Raw genomic sequence first — 26,999 nt, 5'->3', positions numbered from 1 at the left:
AGTCAACCTGCTTTTCATTGGGCTCATTCTTGGGTGCAGCAGTACTCAAGTTTAGTTTCCTTGGGAATGAGGTCCCTGGGGGCTTACTGGCATTTTGTAATGTTTGCATTTAGTTACAAATATTGAGCATAGGTGGAGACTGACCTTTTAAATACCCCAGTGGACAAATCTTCCAAAGCTCCAACTTGGCTCTCTGATCCTGTTTGTGGTCAGTCAGCTTGCCTCAAAAATACAAGCTATTTGCATTGTCCTTTCTTTTATCCAGACACCTGTATTAACTAGGGGTGTATGAAACCCCACTTACCTGGCTCCGCCGGGTTCCGCTGGGGGGGGAGGCGCTCTGTCCCTCCCCCTGGAATCCTCGCTGGCCGGCTCCGCTCCGCGGGGATTCCACAGAGCCGCCAGCCAGCTCCGCCAGCAGCCGGACATCCGGCCATAGCCGTCGCCGTTTGCGTCCCTGAATTCAGCCGTGATAGGCTACGTAAAGACTTACGTAGCCTATCATGTCTGGGTTAAAAAAAAAAAGTGTACACAAATGGCGGTGGCTATGGCCGCCGCCATTTGCGTTCCCCCTTATTTTCGCTGTCTTAGTCTACATAAATATTTACGTAGACTAAGACAGCCAAAAATAAGGAATGCAAATGGCGGTGGCCGTAGCCACCGCCATTTGCTTACGCGATTTTTTTTTTTTTAACCCAGACGTGACAGGCTACGTAAGTCTTTACGTAGCCTATCACGAATGGGGGGGCGGGGAACACACTGCAAACGGCGGTGGTGGCAGCAGCCGGTCGGAAGACCAGCCGCCGAAGCCGCCGCTGGAGCCGCTGCCGTCCGGAACATCCGCCCCAGGTAAGTCTCGTCCCGGGGGGATCCGCGGGGGGTGGGGGGGTGGCAGGCCGTTCCGCCACAGAGTTCGGGGGGCCGAATGATCCATGGCGGAATTCTCTGACATCCCTAGTATTAACACATTCTGCAGCTGGGAGGAGAGAGGGGGGATCCAGCTGAGTCATCTTCCAACCTTTCTGGACAGAGGGAGCTGATAGCTTTCAATTAACCCAGGGACATGACCCACAAAGACCTTGCCAAGCCAGGTTTCATGTGCTTTTGCTTCCACTAATCCAGCATCCTTTACAATCAGAGTCACTGGGCTGGAAGGTACCCTGAGAGGTCATTTAGACCAAACCCCAATCCCAGAACAGTCTTTTAATATGTCTCTATGCTACTTTGGGGGCCATTCAGGTTTAAAAGCAGTCTATACATTTTAACATAAACAAACCCTTGATTCTGGACCTGAAGAGATTAAGCTTTCCACGTGTTCCCAAAGGCTTCCAAGCTTCCTAATAATACAGCATATCTGCATCAATGGAAGCAGAATATGGCCACAGCATGTTAACAAATACAGCAGCACCAGAGGCGGGGAAGGGAAAGAAGAGAAGGCTGATGCTGGGAAAAGTAGTTAGGGAGACTTGGTTTTGGCCCCAGGTCTCCTCCAGATGATCAAGTTGTTCCTTTTCTGTGGTGGTGGTTCTTAATTTTTTCCCGCAGAAAAATCTTGTGGTTGGTGTTTCTTTATGTCACCATTGTGGGAAGTTGTGCACTTATAAATACCATAGTATATGCAGTGATAAGCAACTAATAGCCTGTGGCCAGCCCTCCAATGACTGCCAATTCCCCTGCCCCACTTGCCCATGAGTGTCATTACTTGGGAGCCTTTTAAGCCTCAAATGGCTTGTGGAGGATGGAAAACCCACCAAGAAATACACGTTTCCTGCAGTCTGCCTCCCAAAACAGGCAGCGTTCTGCTCTGGAGCTCTCAGCCTTACCAAGCTAGGAGTGTGGTGGGGATTGGTAACACAGAGATGGAGAAGAGACTTGGCCCCTCACCCCTTCCATTTCACTGAAGTAGACGGGTTTCTCATCTCATGGTGACATTTTCCTGTTAAAACGAGTCTGTGCATGCGGACAGTCAGCGAGGGAGCAATAGAACCTGTTTTTATTGTTTTAAACAAAATGGGTTGGACTGTTGGTTAGGCACAGTTGGTCTGAATGACCTTCTGGGGGTCCAGCGGTGCTGTGGTAAATGCTGCCATGCAGGTGCTCATCATGACCGTCCTTGTAGCCACGCCCCGAAGGAGAGCCCAGAAATGCAGGCAGGGCTGTTGATCCACACCAGCAAGTCAGTTCTAGCCATTTTCTTCTCCACCAGGAGCAGGTCTTTTGTAGAACTAATGGGTCTTAATTGCCCATTCAGCAAGACACCACTCCAAAATACTTAGCCTTGCAGCAGGGATGGCTTGGAATAATAAAATGTTGCTGGAATTATCTATTCCCCCCACCCCCATACTGTGAAGTGACTGTTTGCAGCTTGCTCTGAGGGAACAGGGAAACTGTGGGGCTGGTGGTGAGGGGGCGGATTCGCGCCACCACGGGGCGGGGGGGGAAGATGTGCCGTGGCGGCCCACTTTCCCTCCCCACGCGTGCCAGGTGTGTGCCACCTGAGTAGCCTAATGGCCTCCACAGGGCGCAGCATCTGAGCCCAGTCAGGCTGGCTGGCCAGGGCGGTTCACAAACCACAGTGAAGCCCCAGAACAAGCCATGGGCTGAATGGCGCCTGCGCGGCAGGACAAATCGGTCCCATGGCCCAGAGGCCCCTGCACCAAGCTACACTGTGCCTGAGCAGGCGTGCTGTGCTGCTCCAAGATCCTTCCCCCGGCAGAGCGGCGCTTCGCTGACAGAGGTGTTGGGTCATTCCAGAAGAGAGCTGGGGGCGGGGTGGGGCATCACAGTCCAGTGAGGGGACGAAGCTGCCCCACCACTCCAGCGCTGGCAGCCGCCCAGCTCCGAGCGAGGGGCGGCGCCCCCACCAGCAACCGTGCAGGAGGCCCGGCCACGGGCATGTTGCCTGAACGTGGGCAGCTCTGGTTTCGCGGCAGCACATGTTCAAGCAGAGGTTTTTTTAATTGAATTGGGAATCAACCCTGACTGCTCACTGGAAGGACAGATACTGAAGCTGAAGCTCAAATATTTTGGCCACCTAACGCGAAGAGAAAACCCACTGGAAAAGACCCTGATGCTGGGAAAGTTTGAAGGCAAAAGGAGAAGGGGACGGCAGAGGATGAGATGGCTGGATAGCACCACCGATGCAATGAATATGGACTTGAGCGAGGGATGGACGGAACACTTACCTTCCGTTCTGTTTCCACTGGAAGGGGGGAGGCGCTCCGTCCCTCCCCCCGGAATCCTTGACAGGGGGGGAAGCGATCCGGTCCTCCCCCCCGGAATCCTGCCCGGCCAGCTCCGCTCTGCGGCCAAGCCACAGAGCTGCCAGCCGGCTCTGGCCGTCTGCAGCCGGACATCCAGCCGCTGGGCACCCCTGCAGGGACGCAAATGGCGGCTGTCGTAGCTGCCACCATTTGCGTCCCTGTATTTAGCCGTGATAGGCTATGTAAATACTTAGGTAGCCTATCACGGCAGGGGGAAAAAAACTCAGCGTACGCAAATGGCGGTAGCTGCCGCCATTTGCATACACTGGGTTTTTTTCCCCCTGCCATGATAGGCTACGTAAATACTTACGTAGCCTATCACGGCCTCCGCAGGATGCAAATGGCGTCCCTGCATTAGTATTTACGTAGCCTATCACGGCTATGAAGAGGAAGCGAATGGCGGCCACAGGACAGCTGCCATTCGCAAAGCAGCGTGGATGGGAGCAGGTAAGTGCTCTGTTTTGCACGCCTTTCATGGGTTGGGGGGGCGGGGGCTTCGTTCCGCAACAGATTTCAGGGGGCTGGATGCACTGGCATTTGGCCTCACCGAGATCCGTCGTGGAATTCTCTGACATCCCTAACTTGAGCACGCTCTGGGAGAGAGCGGAGGACAGGAAGGCCGGGCATGCTATGGTCCATGGGGTCACGAAGAGTTGGACATGACTGAACAACAACATGTTTTGAAAAAGCTGTGCCTGATCAGGCAAGCTTGAAACTTAAAATGTGAAACTCAATGGAAAATGAAAAGAGGAAATATCATAATTAATGAGAAATCAGGGCCAACAGACATTATTTAGAGGACATGGCTGTTTCATGGATCATTGTTTTGCAAGAGAAGTTACAGGTGTGGGTGGGTGGGGGGATCTGGATTGGGTCCATAGCAGGGAAAAGGAAGGATTAAAGCCCCACTGCCCTCCATGGTAGTCCCTGATCCAGATCACACCTCCTGCCCCTACTGTAGAGTAAAAATGAAAACAGTGATGTCTGTTTAGACCCTCACACACCATTCAGAAGAGTAAGAATTCAAATAGAGGCACTTTGACATGCATTTATTCCAACAAAAAACTATTGTGATGCATGTATTTTAATATGAACTGCTGAATATTATTTCAGGGAATGCTCTATAGATGTCCAGAATTCTGAAATAGTTTTCTAACAAAATCCCAATGGCATAAATTTCTGAAAGGCTTATAAACTTGTACATTAAGGATAGCTTATTTACTAACATATCTTCTGGGCCAAAAATTAGATTTTCTTCTTCAGCCTTCTGGAGCCTGCACAGAAAATGCCAGTGTGAACTAAGGACCTCTGGGACATGCAGCTCTTAAGAGACCGTATCTCATAGGAAGGCACACCACTCTGTTTCTCAGACCTGGAGTCCTAGAGTTCAATAAAGAAATATTTTATATACAATCCTAAGGACATAAGAGCCATGCTGGATCAGACCAAGCGTCCACCTAGTCCAGCATTCTGTTTGCGCAGTGGTTAACCAGCTATGCATGGGAAACCACAAGCAGGACACAAGTGCAGCAGCACCCTCCCGCCCATGTTCCCCAGCAACTGCATACTGCCTCTGATACTGGAGGAAGCATGTAGCCCTCAGGGCTAGTAGCCATGGATCGCCTTATCCTCCATGAAGGTGCCCAATTAGCTTCATAGGATGACCCCATCGGTTCTGGTATTATGAGAGTGGGAGAAAAATGTCTCCCTATCCACTTTCTCCCCACCGTGCATAATTTTCCGCACCTCCATCATGTCTCCCCTCACTCGCCTTTTCTCTCAGCTAAACAGTCCCAGTGTCATGTGCCCATCGGAAGACTCCTCCTCCGAGGAAGAGTTAGAGGCCCCAATGGCGGACCATGCCTGGGCGCTGCCAGGCCCGCACTGCAACATGGGCCTGAGCCCATGGAGGGGTTTGCTGGGGTCCCAGCCCCTCGGGAAGAGGGGGAGCCTGCCTCAGAGGAGGAGGCTGAGCGACCCCCAAGTCCCAGGAAGCAACAGCACCAGAGGAGGCAGGCCCAACCCCGAGGAAGTGCCAGGCTGCAGCGGAGGTCTACTCAGGGGGAAAGGGGCTCCTCACAAGCAGAGGGCCCTCCTCATGAGGAAGAATAATTGCAGCTCCGGCTTGGGTGGGCAGCTCCCAGATACAACGGCCACTAGAAGCTTACAGGAGCCGCTGAAAGCCCTGTGTGTATTTGACTCCAGCTGGGCATCCTCCTGCGGGCCCTGCCTCCTGCTTAGACCCCTCTCCGTGAGTTTGGCCCAGATTTGACTGCTCTCTGTGCATAACCGCCTCTATCTGCATTGCCTGGCTTACTGTTTGTTACTCTGGATCTGACTCCAAAGTGTTTGTGGACTCAGGCTCTGCTTGTTCCTCTGCTGTACCTTCAGCCACTGATTTGCTGGCCCCCAGCCTTGCCTGAGGACACCCAGCTGTTGTAACATTCCCGTTCCCTCGTAGGGGAGTCACTCCAGCCCCTTGATCATTTTAGTTGCCCTTTTCTGCACTTTTTCCAGCTCTACAATATCCTTTTTTAGGTGCAGCAACCAGAACTGTACACATAGGTTTGTATAAGGGCAGTATGATCTTGGCGGTTTGATTTTTGATTCCTTTCCTAATTATTCCAAACAAGGAATTTGGCTTTTTCACAGCAGCCACACACTGGGTTGACATTTTCATCGAGATGTCCACCGCAACCTCAAGATCTCTTTCTTGGTCAGTCATTGGTAGCTCAGATCGCATCGGTGGATATGTGAAGTTTGGGTTTTTTTGCCCCAATGTGCATCACTTTACACTTGCTTACAGTGATGCCCATTCTCCCAATTTGGAGAGATTCTTTTGGAGCTCTTCACAATCATTTTGTTGTTGTTGTTGTTTTAACCACCCCAAATAATTTGGTGCCATCAGCAAACCTGGCCAGCTCACTGCTTACTCCTAATTCTAGACCATTTATGAACAAGTTGAAAAGCATTGGTCCCAATACAGATCCCTGTGGGACACCACTGTTTACATCCCTCCATTGGGAGAATTTACCATTTATTCCTACTCTCTGCTTTTTGTTCTTTAGCCAGTTACTGATCCATAAGAGGACCTCTTCTCTTATCCCATTACTGCTAAGTTTTCTCAGGAGTCTTTGGTGAGGAGCTTTGGTCAAAAGTCTTTTGGAATCAAAGTATACAATGTTTACTGGATCACCCCTGTCTGCATGTTTATTTACACTCGCAAAGAACACTAAAAGGTTGGCGATACATGACTTACCTTTGTGGAAGCCATGTTGATTCTTTTTAAGCAGGGCTTATCTTTCTATATGCCTACCCATCTTATCATTACTAATGCTTTCAACCAATTTGCCCGGAACAGATGTTAAACTAACCAGCCTGTAATTTCCCAGATCCCCCCCAGATCTCTTTTAAAAAATTGGTGTGACATTGGCCATTATCCAGCCCTCTGGTTCAGAGGCTGATCTTAGGGACATGTTGCATACTTTTGTTAGAAGGTCAGCTTTTTCACATTAGAGATCTTTAGGAACTCTAGGATGGATACCATCTGGGCCCGGTGATTTGTTAGCTTTCAGTTTGTCAATAAGGTTGAGAACTTCATCTTTTGTCATCACTACCGCAGTTCCTCATACTCCCTTCCTGAAAATGTCAGTTCTGGCACAGGTATCTGTCCTACATCTTCTGTAGTAAAGATAGCTGAAAAGAATCCATTCACCCCCACAGGGTGTCATCACACAAGGCTTTTATTGTACAGTTGTGGTGGGTCACCAGTGGAAGTTTGCAGGTCCTCTTCATGATATTGTTGTTCTCTGGTGCCTCTCCCGTTTTTTAGGTTTATTCCACCATGATTCAAGTTGCCGAAATGCAGTAATATATAAAACCCGAAGGTGGAGGTGAAAATCCAGAATGGTGAAATGTTGCGCAATATTGCCACGCCATCTTCTGTCCATAGAAATGAAACTTATGGGGCTTGCGCACACAGGAAACAGCCCCCCCCAAGAGGGGGGGAAGCGTGTCTATTTTCCTGATCATTATCCCACAAAGACTCCGGAAGACGAAGCTCCGGTAAGAGTGCAGGATTTTAGCCTCATGTGATGATGCCCTATGTCTCCTTATCCTCCATTAGTACTCCGTTAACACTGTTGTCATCCAATGGTCCAACTGCATCCCTAGCTGGTTTCCTGCTTCTGATAAGGAATTATGTATTGTTGACCTTGATGTTAGCGATATGCTCCTCAAAAAGCTTTTTGCATCTCTTATTGTCTGCTTGCATCTCTTTTGTGCAAGTTTGTTCTCATTTGGGCAAGACTTCCATTTTCTGAAGGAAGGCTTCTTTTGTCTAACAGCTTCCTTGATACTGCTCATTACTCATGCTGGTGACCTCTTGGACTTGGTGCTACCTTTCCTAACCTGTGGTACACATTTTAACTGAGCTTCTGTTATTGTAGTTTTGAATAACCTCCGAGCATTTTGAAGGGATTTAACCCTCTAGACCGCCCCTTTGAACTTCCTTTTCACCAGGTCCCTCATTTTAGAGAAGTTTCCTCTTTTGAAGCCAAATGTGACTGTGCTGGACTTCTTTGGCACTTTTCCACTATCACTATATTAAATCTGATAGTTTTGTGGTCACTGTTTCCAGTTCGTTTAACAACATTTACATCTTGTACTAGGTCCTGAGTGACACCACTTAGGATTAAATCCAGGGTTGCCTCCCCTCTGGGCTTTTCTCCACCTGGGTTTTGTAGTGTGATCGTCATTCCTCATGCACGGTATTTTCCAGGAGCTTTACACCACTTTGTGGTGCTCCAGTCATTTCCCCACGTTTCCCCCCTGCTTCTCCCTTATTTCTGAGTGGGGAAAATGCGGTATTTTTTCGAGCCACGCCATTGAACTGCTACCTCCTGCCTGTGTGCTTCTGCCATTGCACAACGACCCACATTGTGTGGGCAGATGTTGGGGATGCAGTTATGATGCCAGTGACGACAATGGGGTGGGAGTGTCACCCCACTGTGCCACGCTTGCGCCCTTTCGCCTCTTTGCCATTCTGCTACTGGTTGGCTTGCAGAGCTGGCATGGCAGCATTCCAGAGGTCCAGTGGCCCTTTTCAGCTGCTTCCTTCTCCTCTAACCCTTTTCCACTCAGTCTCCATGTATGCACCAATGAGAAAAGGGTAATTGCTTGCTGGGGGGGGGCAGATTTCCGAAGTGGATTCTGTGTGTGGCCAAGGTAGGGATCGGAGGCAGCGGGAGTGAAAAGAGGCAGCAAGGAAGCTGAGATGGGAAAGTTCATGCCGAGAAGGGGGAGAGGCTGCCCAGAGGAGGTGGGCTGTGGTGTACAATGCTGCTGGCATCCGATAACATCCCACTGGGCTCCAGCTACCAGTGTCAATGATAAGCAGTGCTATGCATTTAAGAAGACCCGGCTGTGTGAAGAACCGCTCCTTATCCTGCAAAGACTCTGGAAGCAGAAGCCCCGGTAATGCTGCGGGGTAAAAAGCCCGGTGTAGACCAGCTGTTCGAGGGCAGAGTCGTTTAGGGCATTAACCTCTTTGTCATAACTGGAACATGCATTTATCCAATCGGTGTGAGAGTAATTAAAGTCAGCCAGTATTGCAACGCTACCTCATTTTGATGCCTCCCTGATTTCATTCTCCATCTGAAGATCACCCTGAGCCTTCTGGTCTGGAGGACGATAGCATCTACCTAGTAGTAAATGATTTTGGAGCCTGGTATTGTCACCCACAGAGTCTTCCCCTTTAGGTTTTCTAGTCTGCTTGACACGATGCCCTCCTTGATGTACAGGGCAACACTCCCCCAGGGCGCCCTTCCCTGTCCTTCCTGTGGAGTTTATATCCAGAGATGACTGCATCCCACTGGTTCTCCCCACTCCACCAGGTTTCTGTTATGCCCGCTGTATATAGGTTCTCCTTTAAAACCAGGTACTCCAACTCTCCCACTTTGGCTTGGAAGCTTCTCACGTTAGCATACAGTAGAGTGGCTATGTCAGGGAAAACTTGTTGAAACCTGGATTTCAAAATGTGTTAACATTTAAGTTATACTTTTAAGAAGCACTGCATGGTTCCCCAGCCCTGCAGTAGAAGAACAGCATAAAGAACTTCTGTTTAATGTAGAATTGATACTGCAGCTTCTATTCCCCCCCCCCCAACACCTACTGCCTCCCAACTGCCTAACCTTAAAAATGACATAACTTACACTTTTAGGGCATCTCTACACCAGCCTAAAATTCTGCATTTGAAACAGGGCTTTCTGCTTCCATTTTAAATGCAGGATCACAGCGACTCCCCTTTTCACCCACTTCCTCCCCCCCTTCCCCCCATATCTGAGTCTTCCATGATCTTTCATTGACCTCACTCCTCCTCTTGCTGCTCTTTTCACAGAGGAAACTGAAGTGGAACACAACGGGGTAATTTGATAGCTCAGTGTCTGCGATCTATTTAAAAACGGAACCAAGGGCATTTAGTGCAGGAGACGCCCTGAAGGGTCACGGGGTCATGTAAAGAGCCCGCAAACTTCTGTGAAGGAGCCATCTCAGTCACAGGAGAAAAGCTCCGTGTGAAGGAGCCCTTAAAAAGGCCTACAGTTTAGTTCCCCAGCCCTGCAGAATAATTAAACAACAGCAGCATATGTAACTTACATTTATTAAAGTAGAATTAACATTGCTGCTCCTGTTCCCCTCCACCCCCGCCACAACTTCACTGTTTCCCAGCTGCCTAAAACCTTAACTGATGTAATAACTCCCTCCTCACCTACTCCCCCTTCCCCTTCTATTCCATCTCCCTGGTAACCCACTGCACTCACTCACATTCTGTCCCCTCCTTCCTGCACGATGGCTCCTGCATGCACAAAGAAAGACCTTATAAACTCACATAGGACAACGTGGGCTGGGGCAAAAACAAACAAACAAACAAACAAATATCACATTTTTAATAAAAACTACAACCATATTACAGTACTAATTAGGGCTACTAATTACCTACTAGGCCTTCCCCTTGACACAGTGAACCATTTCCTGAAATATGCTGTGCAAATGGAGAAACTGGCACATCATGTTTAACCCCAGCAAAGTCTATGAGAAAGAAAACAGATAATACCTGTCAAGCAGCTGGAGGTCACTTGTCAAATTTTAAGTTCCTGTAAATAAACCATTTCTTACCCTTTCTGCCTCAAAATTGGCATGGACCATCCTCAGACTGATCTCTCCTACACTACCAAGTTTCAGGTTAATTCTCTCAACCATTTTCTGAGTCTAAGTCCTACAACAAGGATGGGGAATCTATGACCCATGGAGATTCCCCATCCAGCCCACAGAGGCTTGGACTCCTTCTGAGGGCCCTGCCTGGAGGCTACTGGGGGCTTAGGCATGAGGCAGGGAGAGGAATTCCCCTTGGAATCCTAATGGGAGGGAAGGCAAATGGCGTGAGTGGGAATCCCCTTGTTATCTCCAACCTGTGATTGGAGATAACGGGGATTCCCCTTAGCATTTTGCTCCCCTCCCAGCTGGGAGGGGGAATGATGCACTTAGTGCTGTGCATATGGCTGGTGACTGCAGGAGCTCCTGCGAGTGCTGGCTCAGTGCACTTTGCTCCTGCGGAAGCCACCCACACCTTCCCTGCCACCTGTGGCAGCACCACGCAAGAAAGATTTTGCCACCTCCTGCTCATTATGTCAATGAATCCTGCGGAGTCCCTGTTCCCGAGATCAAATCAGCCCCGTTTTGGGAAGCCCCGCCCCACCCTGCCCGCTGTTTCTGCTTGCACGACTCTTCTGCCCTCTCAGGAGCTGCGGGAGCTGCAGGAGCAGCTGCAGCAGCAGCAAGTCCACATCGAGATGGACCTGGCCAAGCCAGACTTGACAGCTGCCCTGCGCGAGATCCGCACCCAGTACGAGTCCATGGCCTCCAACAACATGCACGAGACTGAGGAATGGTACAAGTCTAAGGTACAGCACCAAGGCCAGGGAGGGGGGTGAGGAAAGGGAATGTGGCAAGGCCCAGGAGTCTCAGGCCCAAAGCCGCGCTGGCCGTATTCCTGGCACTAAGTGGGACGAGGCTGCCAGTCGACTAGCTGTCATGGGGGTGTGGAGGCAAAACGACATCCCTCGCTGCACCTGCAAAGCGCTGTGGCCCGGGGCAGCGCTCCACTCAGGCCTGGGAGCTCCGGCGGGGGTCACTCTGGCCTTTCTCTTTGCTGTGCGGGCGAGACCCCTGCAGCCGGAACTGGGGAAGGGTGTGGGCAGTCTGATGATGGCCCTGGGGGTCAGGACAGGACTATGCGATTAGTCATCCGAGGCTCTGCTGCTCCCGTCCAGCTACCTGTCGTCAGCAGCAGAGAGTAACGATGTGCACTACTTGCAAGTGATGTTTGTAGTATGATCAGCAGAACGCAGAAGGGCAGCAGGTATTTTGCATCGCCAGCAAACGGTAACTCCGAAACACTTGTGACGACAGGCACCTTTTCTATGCGGTGCTTCCTGTTTTGATTTTGACTTTGGTGCTACCCTTGGTAGAGAAGCCAAAGACTCTCTCAGGGCACAGCCCCGTGGGACTGCTGCCCATTAGAGAGGGCTTCCCAGCTTGGAGGCTTCTGACCATCCTGCACCCTGCCAGGCTGTAGCTGGCAGGGTCGGAGGGGGGCAGAAGTGGTTTCGCCTCCCGCACCGCCTCCTCCAGCTAGACTGGGCTTCTGCGCTCACTTGCCGGCAGGGGGCGGGGCAGGTGGTGGAGAGGCCACGGGCTTCTGCGGATTCTCACCTCTCCCCCTCCCTCCTCTGCCCACTGGAAGCCCCCTCTCGACCGCTGCGAGGTCATCCGAGATCGTCCTTGCGGTCCTGGAAAGCAGCAAGCACGATTCTTCCCTGCAACAGCCGCAAAGGGGCAGGGGGATCAGAGATCTGTTTCTCCTCCCGAGGTCGCAGGAGTGTCTATGCCCTCGGGAGGGGGAATCCGAGACATCCTGTGCTCCCTGAAGCCCCCTCCGGGGACCGTAGGGTTGCGCTCTTCATGTGCAAAGGTTCAGGCACAGTTGGCCCTCGTGCAGTGGAAACTGAGGTGAGGGATGTGAAGCTTAGGAGCAGAGTTTCCATGCATGGCTAAGCCTGCCGCTTCTTTGTTACATATGTTGTAAGCTTGGATTGCAGCCTTTAAAACCAGCGACTTCTGCTTGGCAGTTTGCAGACCTGACTGATGCAGCAGCACGGAACACGGAAGCCCTGCGCCTGGCCAAGCAGGAGGCCAACGAATGCCGCCGGCAGCTGCAGGCCCTCGCCTGCGATGCGGAATCCCTGCGAGGATCGGTAGGTGGAGCCGGTGCCGAGGGGGCGGAGCGGGATGCTCAGAGGGCCTCGCTGCGCATGGCTTCTGGTGTCGGGATGAGCGCGCATCAGGGGGCGGGGGAGTCAGCCCCCCCAGCCGCTCCATCCGAGGACGAGGGGAGGCCATGCGGCCCCTCCCTCGGCTCTGCTGGAACCGGTAGCAGGTTGGCCCTTGCCCTGCCTGATGTGCCTCCGCCAGCGGCCATTCCGCCTGGCTGCGGCAGCGGGAGAGGTGGGCCCGTGAGGGTGCTTCCGGCGGTCGAGCTGGGACCAGCCGCCATGCGCTCTTTCTCTCAGAACCCTCTCCTGCAGTGACCACTCCCCCCGGTCCTTCTGGAACTTCATCATGTATTCGTAGGAAAGAGTTGGTTGGTGCCCGAATTTGCTGATTTCCCTTTACCCTTTTCTCCTTCATATCATGTCTCTTAGACTGCAAGGCCTTGTTTTAAACCAGGGCTGGGCGACATGCAGCCCCCCCATTGCCCCCCAATTCCCCCCTCCCAATTGGAAAAAAATCCTTTCCCTATGGAGTGCCCAGATGGCCACGTTTAGCTTGTCTGCGAGCTGAGGGCACTCCCTAACCACTAGGGACCACCGGAATGGGTACACTTAGCTTAACAGCAAGCCAACTTTAACCTCAGTAGCGCTCCGGGGGCATCTCTACACCCACCTGAGATCTTGCACTTAAAAAGGGGCTTCCTGCTTCCATTTTCAATGCAGGATCACAACGACTCCCCTTTTCCCCCTGCTCCCTTCTCCCCCACCGCTTCTCCCTCCTTCTCCCCATATCCGAGTCTTCCATTATCTTCCATTGATCTTGCTCCTCTTCCTGCCGCTTTTCCTCTTTTCATGGAGGGAACTCCAGTGGAACACAAGGGGGTAATTTGATGGCTCATTCTCTGCAATCTATTTAAAGATGGAACCAAGGGCATTTAGTGCAGGAGACGCCCTGGAGGGTCCTGGTGGGGTCGTGGCGTCACGTGAAGAGCCTGCAAACATCCGTGGAGGAGCCATCTCCGTTGCAGGATAAGAGCTCCATGTGAAGAAAGCCTTGAACTGCCAACTTCAGGGGGTTTCTTTCTTTATTCCTTTTGGGCACCCTGCAGCACTGCGTCAGCTCTGGGAGCTGGCTACCCCCGTTCTAAACTGAGCAGTTCAGCTCAGTATATCCATGCAGTTCGCGAGTAAATCACGGAAGAGGTGTGTGTCCTGCGTGTCTGTCGCTCCCAGCCTCCAAGCTGCGGCTGGTGCTGGCGACGTGCCTATGACACTGCAGCCAGAGGGTGTCTCCTCCCCCAGGCAGGTCAGCAGCAGGCCTCTGCCCTGCTGCATTCGTCAGCAACCCTTCTGTTTTCCTCATTACAGAATGAATCTTTGGAGAGGCAGCTGAGGGAGATGGAAGACCGCTATGCCCTTGAGACTGCCAGCTATCAGGACACAGTGATTCGGTTGGAGGAAGATACCCAAAGCCTCAAGGAGGAAATGGCTCATCACCTCCAGGAGTACCAGGACCTCCTCAATGTCAAACTGGCATTAGACATTGAGATTGCCACCTACCGCAAACTCCTAGAGGGAGAGGAAAGCAGGTGAGGCCCAGAAACTATATCTGCTACTGTGAGACTCTTGCTTCTTTGACTTTACCAGCTGGTGCAGAACAAAGCTTAGAATGAATGAACTAAAGGGGAGGAAGGAAAATATGTAAGGCCTGATTCCAAAGCGAACACTTTTCTTCCTTCCTTCCTTGTCTCTCTGCAGGATCACCATCCCAGTGCAAACCTTCTCCAACCTTCAGATTCGAGGTAAGGCACCCATTCTGTCAAGTTGGCTGTCACTATGTGGTCACACACACGAGACAGCATTATTCTGTAAACAATTAAGTGCCTTGCTGCGGAGTGGTAGAGTTCCAGAGAATAGGGCCATGACGCTAAAGACCCTGTTCTGAGCCATGATTGACCAGATGAGCCCATTTACTGAAAGTGTTTATGCCCTACCTTTCAATTAAAAATGTCTGAGGTTGCTAACAGTTGAACAACAGAAGAAGTAGTAACAAGAATTGAAGATTTAAAATTTAAAATTTAAAATCCATATGGAGTCGCTTCAGCACTAAAAATATCAGGCAGAAGATTAAAACAAGATCTTAACACTGCAGGAGAAGGTCGTCAGAGAGGGAGCAACGCGGGGCCTCCCTAGATGTGGCCCCCAAGAAGGCCTTCTCCCTGGTCCCAACCAGTGCACATTGGTGGGACACACAACAAAGCCTTTGCTGATTATCTTCGTGAGCAGCAAGCTCATATGGAGGAAGATGCTCCTTCAGGGAACTTGGTCCCAAACCATTTAAAGCTTTAAGGGCGCAATCCTATGCATGTTTAGACAGAAAAAAGTCCTATAACTCCCAGCATTCCCCAGCCAGCCATGCTAGGACTTTGTCTGTCTATACATGCATAGGATTGCATCTTTAAGGTCAAAACCAGAACTCTGAATTGGGCCCATAAACTAATTGGGGTCCTGTCACATGCAACAGACTCATTGCTGCCATGAAGGCCATGAAATCCTGAGACATCCCCAACAGGAAGATCTCAGCACAGATGTTTGCCCCCCCAGAACCTCAAGCCTTGGGAATTCCAGCTTCACCCCCAAGACCACCCCAGTTATCTCAGGCAGGGGGACTGTTGGGCAGCAGGGTGGATCACACAGCATCAGAATCCCTATGCTGTCCCAAGAGTCCACCTTAAGAAACACACACTCAAAACTGGCAGATGACTGGATATCAAATCCCAGAAGACCGCTGTGATTCCCCCTCCCTACCCCTGGGTCACACCTCATTCTGGTTGAGCCCACTGCTGCATGGTGAACTTTGGCAGCCAAAGCTGGGATAATTTACCCCTCCTGCTTCATGCACCCAGGTCTCTGGGTGCATGAAGTGCTGAATGGGAGATGTCTTCCTAGAGATCCATTGGCTGAGAGATGATTTGGAAGACAGGTTGGCCAGCCCTCAGCCAGACTGCCTTCCCCAGAAGGGCCAGACGACTCCCGTCATCGTCTCCTGCCCTCTCTCTTCTGTCCTCTGCCTGCCCCTTCAGTCCTGCTCAAAACTCACAGCGTCGCCTCCCTCTCTCAGGCAGCTTGAGACCCTCAGCCAAATAAAAGCTCCACCCAGCAGAGAGATAAAAGCACTGTTTTTCAAATTATATTAAATACATATACAATTAACAGTCCCTAGCCAGCATGAAAGTTGCAGAGTGAAAGTAATCACAAACTCCCAATAACATGTCAGGAAAAATATTACCTAACCACTGGGTGACCCAATATCACTCTCACTCAGAGTGGTGTAGCTAATGGGACCCCCTTTGGGAGTTGATAGTGTTCTGGCTTTTGCCTGTAATCAGAATGATGATTAGCATTTATTTGTTGTTCTTCGCTCAAAGGCAGGGCGTAAGTACTTTAAAGGGACATTCCTGGGGTGGCTTACAGCATGTTTAAGGCACAATGAAATAGACAAGAATTACTAGCAGGACTGGCCCTACCATAAGGCAGAGTGCAGCAGACCCCTCTGGCAACTGATGTTGGGTGTCGTGAAGAGGCAGCAAATTACCGGCTATTTGGTTTAATTTTATTGTAATTTTACTGCCAGGGAGGAGGAGAGGTGCTTGTGGGTTCCCTGCCTCAGGAGCCAAAGTAACTCAACCAGCCTTGGGCATGATGTATCTTGATGTGGCGGTGGTGTCAAAATGTCTTGGGATGGCCCCAGTTACTAAGGAGGAGCAAAAGTGTTTACTAGCTTCCCCCAGAGTCTTTAGGTGTTTCAGCTGTTACTATTCTGTTGAATCTCTGGGCCTCAGCAAGTCTCGCAGGAAATAATCCTGGCCCAGTAATGGCTCCTGGAGCCCAGATGTTAGCCCCTCACATCATGCATGCAGCACTTAGGAAGTGCTCAAAGGGCTTCACATTGATCCCCAAGTCATTCTCAGGAATCCTCGTAACAATCACGTCAGAGAAGGCAGGATGATATCCTCATATTGCACACAGGGGGCTGGCCGCATGGTGGCTTCCTTAGGCAGTGACGGATGCTAGCTTTGAGACAGGGACTTCCAGATCACAGTCGTTGGCTGCAGCCCTCAGCCCCCTTACTTGGACAGAAGCCCCGCTGAGTGCAGTGGCACGGGATCCCAAGCTGGACTGCCTCGGGAGTCCCTGCCCCAGTTCTCCTCTGTGCCAGCAGTTCATTGAACTCTGCCCCACTTTGCTGCTGCATCATAGGTCCCTTGTTGTCACATGAGAGGCTGCTTAAAACACCTCTAGATTAACACTCACTCTCTTTCTGCGCCTTAAATGTGGCTCTCCTGTGGCCGTGTGGGGTTTGCATGTCACAGAGACATTTGTCAGCCAAGGTGCTGCTCTCCAAGGTCAGTTGTGTCTAGTGATTCCTGCTCACCAGTTGGCCGGGTTTCCCCCTTCCCTTCGCCCTAGGTGTTCAGCGCAGCCGCATCAGGGGGCAGAAGGGGGTTTTAGCTCAGTGCTGGTCACTAGTCCTGCCATCCAAAGGCCCTCAGCATTTTCCTCTGTTCCTTTTTCTTGTGGTCTGATAGACTTCCTGAAAGTCCATCACAGGTCGCCAGTGGCCCCTGCATCACAGTCCCATCATTGCTGCTCTGTGACAATGACCAGGCTGTCTTTCTCTCCCTGCTAGAAACCAGCCTGGACACAAAGTCTGTTTCTGAGGCCCACCAGAAGAGGAGCATTGTGGTCAAAACGGTGGAGACAAGAGATGGAGAGGTAGGCAAAAGCTCCCCATGCGCTTGAAGCCGCCTGTTTCTGATCACAGCACTGAGAGGGACCCAGTGGAACATCTGTGTTATCGTAGGCAGTCCCAGGACTTTTTGCCTTGCTCCTCACTGCCTGTCAGAGTGGACACTGAGCCCACAGAATCCCAGAGTAGTTCTGATTCTGAGGAAGAGCAGTCGCTCCTGGGAGAGGGGCGCGCTCCTTTTTCCCAGGGCCAACAGCTGATGGAGATTCCTCCTACCAGCATTCCTAGCTTAGATAGCAGTCCTGGGAGTGACAGAGCGCGGGAAGCAGACTTGATGGACGCGCGACGCCGACGCAGAGAGCGGCGCCAAATGGAGGGCGCAGAAGGGAGGCGTAGTGCCCGGTTGGCGCGCAAACAATGGCTGTGCCCAGAGGATCCAAGGGAAAAGGGGAGGGACTCTCCCTAGTCCTTAAGTTCAGGGGTCTGCCAGTAATTCCCTTTCAAACGGGGACCAACTGTTCCAACTTAGGGCATAGGTACTCTGCTGCTCATATCTAGTTGCTAACAGTAGAGTTGTTAAGTTGTAAAAGAGGAATAAAGCTTTGAAAAGAATCCCTTTGTCTGTGTCTGGACTTGGCTACTGGATTAGACTGAGAGAAGCCTCCAAGGAGCCCTTGACACTGCCAGAGGTGGGGCTAAAGAGGCTCTGAATGAAAAGACCTTGCCCCTTTCCCAAGGTTTCACTTGAATTGCCGCCAGCTGTGCCACCTGCAATGGGAGCAGCACGCTGCCCAAGCGGCCCCCGCTATCAGCCAGGGGAGGCTTCGTTGGATTGCATAGTTCAATCCTTTGCTCCAAAACATTTGAAGGATCCACTGCAGTGCCTTTCCCACTGACTTTCTGAAAAGCCCTAAGGAGAGAAATGCATCCATCTCCCTAGTGATCTTGTTCTGTTGCTGAACCGCTCTTGTGGTCAGGAAGTTCTTCCTGACTTCTTCCTCTCTCTGGTTTTAATCTGTTTGCATCTTGTCGTACCATCAGTGGGCGAATGGTTATATCCCCCTTAGCTGCCAAGTTTCTTTGTAAAAAGCCACCACAGCTTAAGTTAAGGGGGGCACTGTATCAAGAAAACGGTGCGTGGGAGGGGAGAAGGGTCAAAAAATGATCCCCCAGTGCTTTGGCCCCAATCCATAACTACCTCACCTCATAGCTGCATTTACCGTTTTGAAAAAATCTGGAGGGTCTGATTCCCCCCCCCCCCATGTCACACCTAGTTTGGCCCTACATGAGACATTTTTGCCAGCTGGAATTGGGCAAAAGCTCTGGCTTGGCTGAAATTGGAGTGAGGTCCTCAGCTCCTCTTGTGTTTTGCGAGGCTGGCCTCAGTTGGATGGAGGCATGCGTTGTTTCCTTCTTTTTTCTCCTGGGCCCAATCCAAATGGAAACGGAATGAGAAGCGCTTTCTGGTTATATCCGGATTTTCATATGATCGCTTTGGTCCGTCAGAGGCACACAAAGCAAGGAAAGCGGGGTATACACTACCTAAAACCCTGCTCCCACGGGTCACACAGCGCTTGAGACCCCCTTGGGTGGGCGGAATAGAACGGAACATCATCAGCCCCGTAGGTGGTGCTCGGCGAATGAGAGAGGATTGTTCCCTGCCCCTGTCCACCCACCCCTGCTCAGGGAAGTTTACTGGAAGCGCTGAATTAAGCCCCTGTAGGTTCCCCCACACCTCTCCCCACTCATCCACCACTCAGATATTGTGAAAGATTAAAAGATACTGCGCTATTGTGAATGGGAAAAACAGGCTGCATACGGTGAATGGGTAAACTGGCTACAGCGCTAGGCTACGTATTGTGAATGGGAAAACAGCACATACTGCAATACAGTGAAAGGATGAGACAACACAAAGTGGTGCCTAGTGGGAAAGAAAGCCTGTGTCCAAAAGTGTTCTACTGTGAGTGGGGGAAAGGAGAGAATTGGAGGGGGGGCTCCACCCCTTGACCAGGTCACTTCCAGATCACAGCAGCACAACCGGGACTTAATGTGGGGCACACCGCAGCGGAACCATGCCAGAGCCTCATTTAAGGAAAAAAGACGCACTAAAAGGACCTTCCGAAAATGGGCCTTTTCCAGAGTGAAGCAGCGAGGTGGCTGTGGATTGGCGACGTCATCCATTGCAAATGGCCCAGATGCGCTCGCGCTCCACACTAAATTGGTCATGTAGATTGGGCCTTGCCTTTAGTCACCTGCCATGACTAAAACCTTTCTTTTGCATGGGACTTAAATCTCCTGTCCCATGCTAGTACATTTCCCAGTTATATCCTACAGGTTTATTTACATCTAGGGAAATTCTAGCTAAATGTATACAATAAAATATGAATTCCAAGAAAAAGAACCGTCTTCACTGCTTAATTTTCAGTTAAGTCTCACATGCATTTGCCCAAAAATCTGGTGAAAATTGACTATCAGTTTCTAGTCCTGTGCTGCCATCTGTGGAGTTCAAGGAGTCACCAGAGGCAGGCAACCTTTGGGGCCCATGGGCCCATCTGGACATTTCATAGAATCATAGAACAGTAGGGCTGGAAGGGGCCTACAAGGCCATCGAGTTCAACCCCCCTGCTCAATGCAGGAATCCAAGTCAGAGCATCCCTGACAGATGGCTGTCCAGCCTGGTCTTGAATGCCTCCCATGTGGGAGAGCCCACCACCTCCCTGGGAATGGGTTCCATTGTCGTACTGCTCTGACAGTCAGGACATTTTTCCTGATGTTCAGCTGGAATCTGGCTTCCTGTCACTTGAGCCCATTATTCCGTGTCCTGCAGTCTGGGATGACTGAGAAGAGATCCTGCCCTTCTTCTCTGTGACAACCTTTCAAGCACTTGAAGAGCGCTATCCTATCTCCCCTCATTCTTCCCTTCTCAAGGCTAAACATGCCCAGTTCTTCCAGTCTCTCCTCATAGGGCTTTGTTAATGCAGCCCAAAATAGCATTTGCCTTTTTTGCAGCCACATCACATGGTTGGCTCATATTCAGCTTGTGATCTACAACAATTCCAAGATCCTTCTCGCTTGTAGTATTGTTGAGCCAAGTATCCCCCATCTTGTAACTGTGCATCTGGTTTCTTTTTCCTAAGTACAGAACTTGGCATTTAAATTTCATTCTGTTGTTTTCTGCGCAGCACTCCAGTCTATCAAGATCACTTTGAATTCTGTTTCTGTCTTCCAGGGTATTAGCTATCCTGCCCAATTTTGTGTCATCTGCAAATTCGATCAGCATTCCCTGCCCCTCCTCCTCCAAGTCATTAATAAAAATGTTGAAGAGCACTAGGCCCAGGACTGAGCCCTGCAGTACCCCGCTCATTACCTCTCCCAAGTTTGAGAAGATCCCAATGATAAGCACTCTTTGAGTCCGATTCTGTAGCCAACTGTGGATCCACTGGATTGTTGTTTCATCTAGCCCATTTTCTAGTTTGCTCATCAGGATATCACTTTGTCGAAAGCTTTGCTGAAGTTGAGGTATATTATGTCTACAGCATTCCCACAGTCCACAAGGGAGGTTACCTGATCAAAAAATGAGATCAGATTCGTCTGGCAGGATTTGTTCTTGACAAATCCATGTTGGCTTCGAGTCATCACGGCATTGTTGTCAAGGTGCTTCCAGATGGATTGCTTTATCATCTGCTCCAGAATTTTCCCAGGGACTGATGTCAGACTGACTGGTCTGTAGTTCCCAGGTTCCTCCTTTTTACCCTTTTTGAAGATAGGGACAACGTTAGCCCTCCTCCAGTCATCTGGCACTTCCCCTGTCCTCCATGATTTCTCAAAGAGAATAGACAGCGGTTCTGAGAGCTCTTCTGCCAGTTCCTTTATTACTCTAGGGGGGTGTCTCCACCAGCAATTTACTCTGAGCTGGCTGCATTTGGAGGTCATTAGGGATACATGATGTGGCCATCCAGCAGCTGCCCCAGAGCTTATCAGGGAAAATTTGGATTTCCTGAGACTGCTTAAAGTCCGATTCTTTTCTTCAAGCTGGGTTCTCCCTGGTATAGTTGCTGTGTGCCCCAACCCCCGCACTGACGACAGGTATGCTAACCCTGTCCAGGGGTGTGCCTTTCACCATGACCCCAGTCAAGGGGCGTTTCCTCCCATTGTGCTGAATGAGGCTTGCCCTCTCAGTGACCACAGAAATAACAGCGAAGCCCCTCAATTGATACTGCACATTTTAAAGCCCAATTCCTTACCCGCAATTTAGTGCAATCTCGAGGCTCCAATTCATTGCTTTAGGAAGTAAGTACTTTACAGCTTGGTCATAACTATCCTGCAGGTTACAATGGGGGCTGGTTCCTGTCTTTGTGTTTACTGCTCTCTTTCCCACAGCAAACCTCAGAAGTAACTCCCATTGTGGACAATGAGGTCCTGTGGGTTAAAATGGGGGGTGGCTTCCATCTTTGTGTTCTCCCCCCCCCCCGCCTTTCCCAGCACAAGCATGTGTGCCTCCTTGGAAGTAATTCCCATTGTGCACAATGAGGCTTGATACTGAAATGCAGGTGCACCTGGACCTTCAGGGGAAAGGGGAGGGAGGAGCCTCTATTATTGGTTGAGCAGCCCCTGCCAGTCAGATGACAGTCACTCCACCCCCGCCAGGAAGTATGTTCTGTGAAGCGACTTTTACTGCTGCGGAGAATCTGCTTGTAGAGTCCTGCTCACGGCAAAGCTGATTCCGTTTAAAAAATCCGGTACTCCTCCATTAGCTTCCCCTTCCGTTGTCGTGGAAATACGGTCTAGGATGCAGTTCATCTGGCCCTGGAGATTTGAACTCATTCCAAGTAATTCGGTGTTCCTTGACCATATGCCTATCGATCTCAAGCTGCAGTCCTGCCCCTTCAGCCTGTACTTCGCTTTTGCCAGGGGGCTCATAGACCCTCTTTTGGGAGAAGACTGAGCCAGAGTAGGAATTGAGCACCTCTGCCTTTTCTTTGTCATCTCTTATCATTTTGCCATCCTTATTTAATATCTGAACCACCATTTCTTTCCTCTGCCTTTTACTATGCACGTAGCTGAAGAAAGCCTTTTTGTTGCTTTTCGCATCCCTCGCTAGCCTCAGCTCGTTCTCCACTTTAGCCTTCCTGACACCATCCCTGCAACTCTGTGCTACCTGCCTGTACTCTTCCTTTGTTACTTGACCTTCCTTCCACTTCCTATATGTGTCCTTTTTTGTTTTCAGGTCATCCCTAAGCTTTTTGTGAAGCCACATTGGCCTCTTCTGTTGTCTTCCACCCTTTTTTCTTGTAGGAATTGTTTGTAAGTGAATGAGAGGGTCCTAACCCTTAAAGGTGACCTAAAAATAATTTTAAATAAATAACCTAACTCATTCTGTGGCAGCTAAAAACTAAGTTAATATCTCTCCCATTCTTTTTGTCACTCTGCCTGTAGGTGATCAAGGAGTCCACCCAGGAGCACAAGGAAGTGGTGTGAAGCAGGCCGCGATGCAGTGAAAGCCACATGAGTGGAGCAGGGAAGCTTGTAGCTGTAGGATACTAGCAGAGCTTCACTCCTTTCTGATGTTTCACCGCCGTGGTCCAAAAGCAGCTAAAGACATAGCAGCAATCACAATGAATATGCCACTGCTGGAGGGGCAGCAAGGGGTGGGAAACACCTGCAAATCTAACTATTAATAAGAGAAAATAACCAGCTGCAAATCAGACCTCGCTTTGGAGTCAACTCCCATCTCTCATCTTGTTTGCTTCAATCACTCTGTCCTTTAAAGTGTCCAAACAGGCACAGTCTTTAGACTGGGCTGTAGCTGAACTTGATATCTTCTTTGGTTTAATATCAAAACCCGATGTCTCTCAGTAAACCTACTAATGAATGGGATCCTTTTTTATTGCTGATAATGGGAAGGTAGGTGGGGGGGGCAGTGAGAGAGGCAGGCAGGCAGGCAGGCAGGCAGAGAGAGGGGGCATCTCTACACCAACCTAAAATCCTGCATTTAAAACAGGGCTTTCTGCTTCCATTTTAAATGCAGGATCACAACTGACTCTCTTTACACGTGCTTTCTCTCCCCCCCCTTTCCCCCTCCTTCTCCCCATATCTGAGCCTTCCATTCTCTTTCATTGATCTCGCTCCTCTTCTTGCCACTTTTACTCTTTTCACAGAGGAAACTCAACAGGGTAATTTGATAGCTCATTACCTGCAATCTATTTAAAAATGAAACAAAGGTGCAGGAGACACCCTGGACTAAAGTGCAGGAGACACCCTGGATGGTCACGGCAGGGTCACAGCGTCATGTAAAGAGCCTGCAAACTTCCGTGAAGGACCAGTCTCAATCACAGGATAAAAGCTCTGTGTGAAGACAGACAGAGAGACGGAGAACAAGAGTGAACCAGACTCCTAGAAGGGTTGTACTCTTAGGTGAGGCTTCTTGAAAATGTACCCCTTAGATCTCTTATTATCCCCTGGTAACCAGTCCAGATCAAGATTGTTATATACATCGGTATGGGAAGGGGACTGGTTACCTGAGCCCGCCCACCCTGGCTTGTTGGGTCTAAAGTTACCCTGTTTTTTTTCTGGCAGGATATCTGTGCCTTTAAGAAATGTATGGCAAACAGAAATTCCCCAAGTGAATTGTCCCATGGTGAGTTAGTAGTGAAAATGGTCCCTGTTGAATTTTCAGTGATGACACAGCTGTTAAAAGGCACAGGAACTCTGCCAAGAAAAACAACAACTTAGAGCTTTCCTCCCAGGGAAATATTTGGGGATGGGGGATTTTCACCAGGACCATGCAGGGAGAAAAAGGGATTTTAAAAAGTGCTCAGTGGTCCTGACCATGCTCTCTCCCGCCCAGAGCAGCTATTAAAAAATTTAAAACTGTGCATGTTAATCGCTTGCACATAATGTATGTCATGTTTAGTTTGATCCTCACAATGAATGAATTTTGTTTGTGCATGCAGTTTGACTGATGGTTGTATTTGGACCTGGAGAAGGATTCTCACCCCAGCCAAACGTAGCAAGTGACTCTCAGTTGGCTTTTATGCCCTCTCCTGCCCTGCTCTCGTTTGGTGGGCCACTGTGGCAGGCCTGGGGCCGCTGGCTGGGCCTCGTGTCTGTCTTTGGGATTAGATACGCGTGTCACGTATACGCCCCCCTTTCCTCCAAGGAGCTAAAGGTGGCACGCATCGTTCTTCCCCCTCTTTTATCCTCACAACACTCTTAGGTAGGTCAGGTGGAGGCATGCTAATGAGCACAAGGCCGCCCAGTGAGCTTCATGGCTGACTGGGGTTTTGGACCTGGTCTCCACAGTACCACTCCGACACTCCTAACGTGTAATGCCATGCTGCTGCTGTTTTTTATAGCCATTGACCACCTCTCCAGTTTGGTGGTCTTGCATTTTATAGCAAGGAAGTCCAGTGCATTGTGGCCCAAGTAAGTGAGCAAGGTAGATGCATTCTGATGGGCACTGCCAGCCATTTGTGCTGTCTGCCGAACTATGTGTCTCCCATGGCGGATAGGCCGATGGCATGCAGCAGAAAATGCAGAAGGCTGATGGGAATGAGGCTGAAGGACAGAGTGGCAGAAGAGAGCAAGACAGAGAAGGAGTGAAGGCTGGGGCATTCGAGAAGGACAGTGGCAGCAGCATATTGCAAACAATTCAGTGGACTTTCACCTGTACCATTAGCAATCTAGGAGGCCAGGTCTACAGAGAAAAGCTTGGTGATACTCAGCATAGGTTTAGCCCAGTGAAAAGAATGGAAACAGTGGCCCGGATAGTCCTTATACTTCTAAAAAGCTGTCGTAAATGCTGGCCTGCTCCATTCTTGAGGGCTCAGTAGGTTACAGTTTAAAGTTTATTATATAGCTATTCTCCTGGTTTGTGGGTGTGTGAAGAGGGCAGATTTAGGAGAATCATCAGCTTCAAGTTGAAGCAAAGCAGAATTCTGTTGCATATCAGAAAAGGCACAATGACATTATGAAGTCTCTCTTGGCGGAATTTTCCATAAAAATTCATTGCACAATCTGTAACCTGTGACAGGATACAGAATCTGGAAATTTTCATTTTTAAAAGCCCAGCAAGCTTCTAGTCGTCATGTTTGCAAGGGGTAAAAATCAGACCTATATAAACAGAAGTCTACAGACAAGAGATGGACTCTGGACTGGGCTTCATTAAAGTGACAGGAGATGAGGACTTCTGCAATTAACAAAATCTTCTGTTCCTTTTAATAATCCTCAGCCTTTGTTTCAATGTAAGTAATGTACAATTAAATAAATGAGTACAATCTTACAAGCTTTGTGCAATGTACATGTAGAGTAGAACTTGAGTTAGTCCCTGTGAACAGGGCTAGTCGAGATGTAGCAGCCATATCGGGGGTCAGACTAAGTAGCCTCATGCAGTCTCATGCTTCATGTTCTTGCTGAGCTCTTTCTCCCTTAAATATATTGTTGTAAGCTGATGAGACACAGGAATTCCTTATCTTGTCAAAGGTCATACAATTGTATATCTTGTTCTCTGCTGTTCTCTCCTTATCGTGGCTACCCTATAACCCAGTTCTTGTATTATAAACAATAGTGCTAAGAGAAGAAATGTTGAGGATTGCAACCCCATGCGGGAGGGGGAGGAGGAGCCGTTTCATATGTGTCACAATGTCTATAAAACCAATGTGCTAATGTAAATCGGGGCTTCTGGCTCTTTGGAAATGATTCCAGCCTTAAGCCCGCGCGTTAAATAAAGAATCTCTTTTTCCTTCACTCCGTGGTCTCTCTGACTCTGGGTTCTGCAACAGCCCTGTTCAGCCCTATTCAGGAAATCTGGATTCAAGTCCTACCACAGCCAATACCTTTTGATATTTAACACATTTCTGGAACAAACCTTAATACTGGGTCATTGTCACGACAGAAACCATCAGGTATGTGATAATTTGATGTCCCATTCATTCCTTAATTAGATGTTTAGTCCACCCAGTAGGTACACAGCCAAGGATTCCAAAGGTATCCCACTAAGGGGAAATATTAAGGTGACATCAACACTTTTTGTTCATCATGCTCTTGCACCTTATGTAGCCTGCACCTGATACCAATACATCCATACATCAGGTGCACCTACAATACATTCTTGCCTACATTAACTCACACTGCAACAAATTTGTTAGCCTTTAAGTTGCCACAGGACTTACTGTTTTTACTGCAAACAGATTAGCTCAGATACTCCTCTGGAATTGCCCCTAAGTACAGGTATACAACCATTTTTGCAAAATTCAATAGCTAGCTTGGAAGGAGAGACAGACAGAGAGACCCACGTGTGCCAGTGAGAGAACACCCTTGCTGGGCTCTGGTCTCCCTGCCTCCCTTCCAGGCAGCGCCTAACTGGGAAGTGCCAGAGCTGAAGATCGCAATCGTACTCTTGGGAGCCCTTGTGAGTGGCTGCTGTTCGTCATCCGAATTACTGTGAGGGACCGTGGCAGGAAAGAGGCCCTGCACACAGCAGCACGTGCAGGAGGCAGGGGAGAGGCTTGTTTTCTCCTCCCTTCAGTCGCTATGGGGACGGGTCCAAGTTTTATTTGGGTGCCAGCAGTGACTGGATTTGTACATCCCGTCAGAATTATCCTCATGTCCTGTTGCAATTGTTCTAGGATATAAGCTTCTTAAGGGGATAATGCATTCGAT

At 49.8% G+C, this 26,999-nt stretch overlaps 1 protein-coding gene across 1 annotated transcript in view; it reads left to right on the top strand.

Moving 5' to 3' along the window:
- The window catches only part of GFAP (glial fibrillary acidic protein), a 40,048-nt gene extending 13,965 nt beyond the window's left edge, over positions 1–26,083 (top strand). Inside the window, exons 4-9 of the mRNA XM_084808220.1 lie at positions 11,060–11,221; positions 12,449–12,574; positions 13,958–14,178; positions 14,348–14,391; positions 17,280–17,365; positions 22,776–26,083. Of these exons, the coding sequence (XP_084664346.1) occupies positions 11,060–11,221; positions 12,449–12,574; positions 13,958–14,178; positions 14,348–14,391; positions 17,280–17,365; positions 22,776–22,817 (681 nt within the window). The 3' untranslated portion in view covers positions 22,818–26,083. The remainder of the gene's footprint in view (positions 1–11,059; positions 11,222–12,448; positions 12,575–13,957; positions 14,179–14,347; positions 14,392–17,279; positions 17,366–22,775) is intronic.
- Positions 26,084–26,999: the final 916 nt, after the last annotated feature.

This window comes from Heloderma suspectum, chromosome 6, assembly GCF_057233095.1.
Source record: "Heloderma suspectum isolate Gila_16-S chromosome 6, 16-S_ref, whole genome shotgun sequence".
Classification (NCBI taxonomy): Eukaryota; Metazoa; Chordata; class Lepidosauria; order Squamata; family Helodermatidae; genus Heloderma; species Heloderma suspectum.
This window is presented reverse-complemented; position numbering and strand designations above follow the sequence as displayed.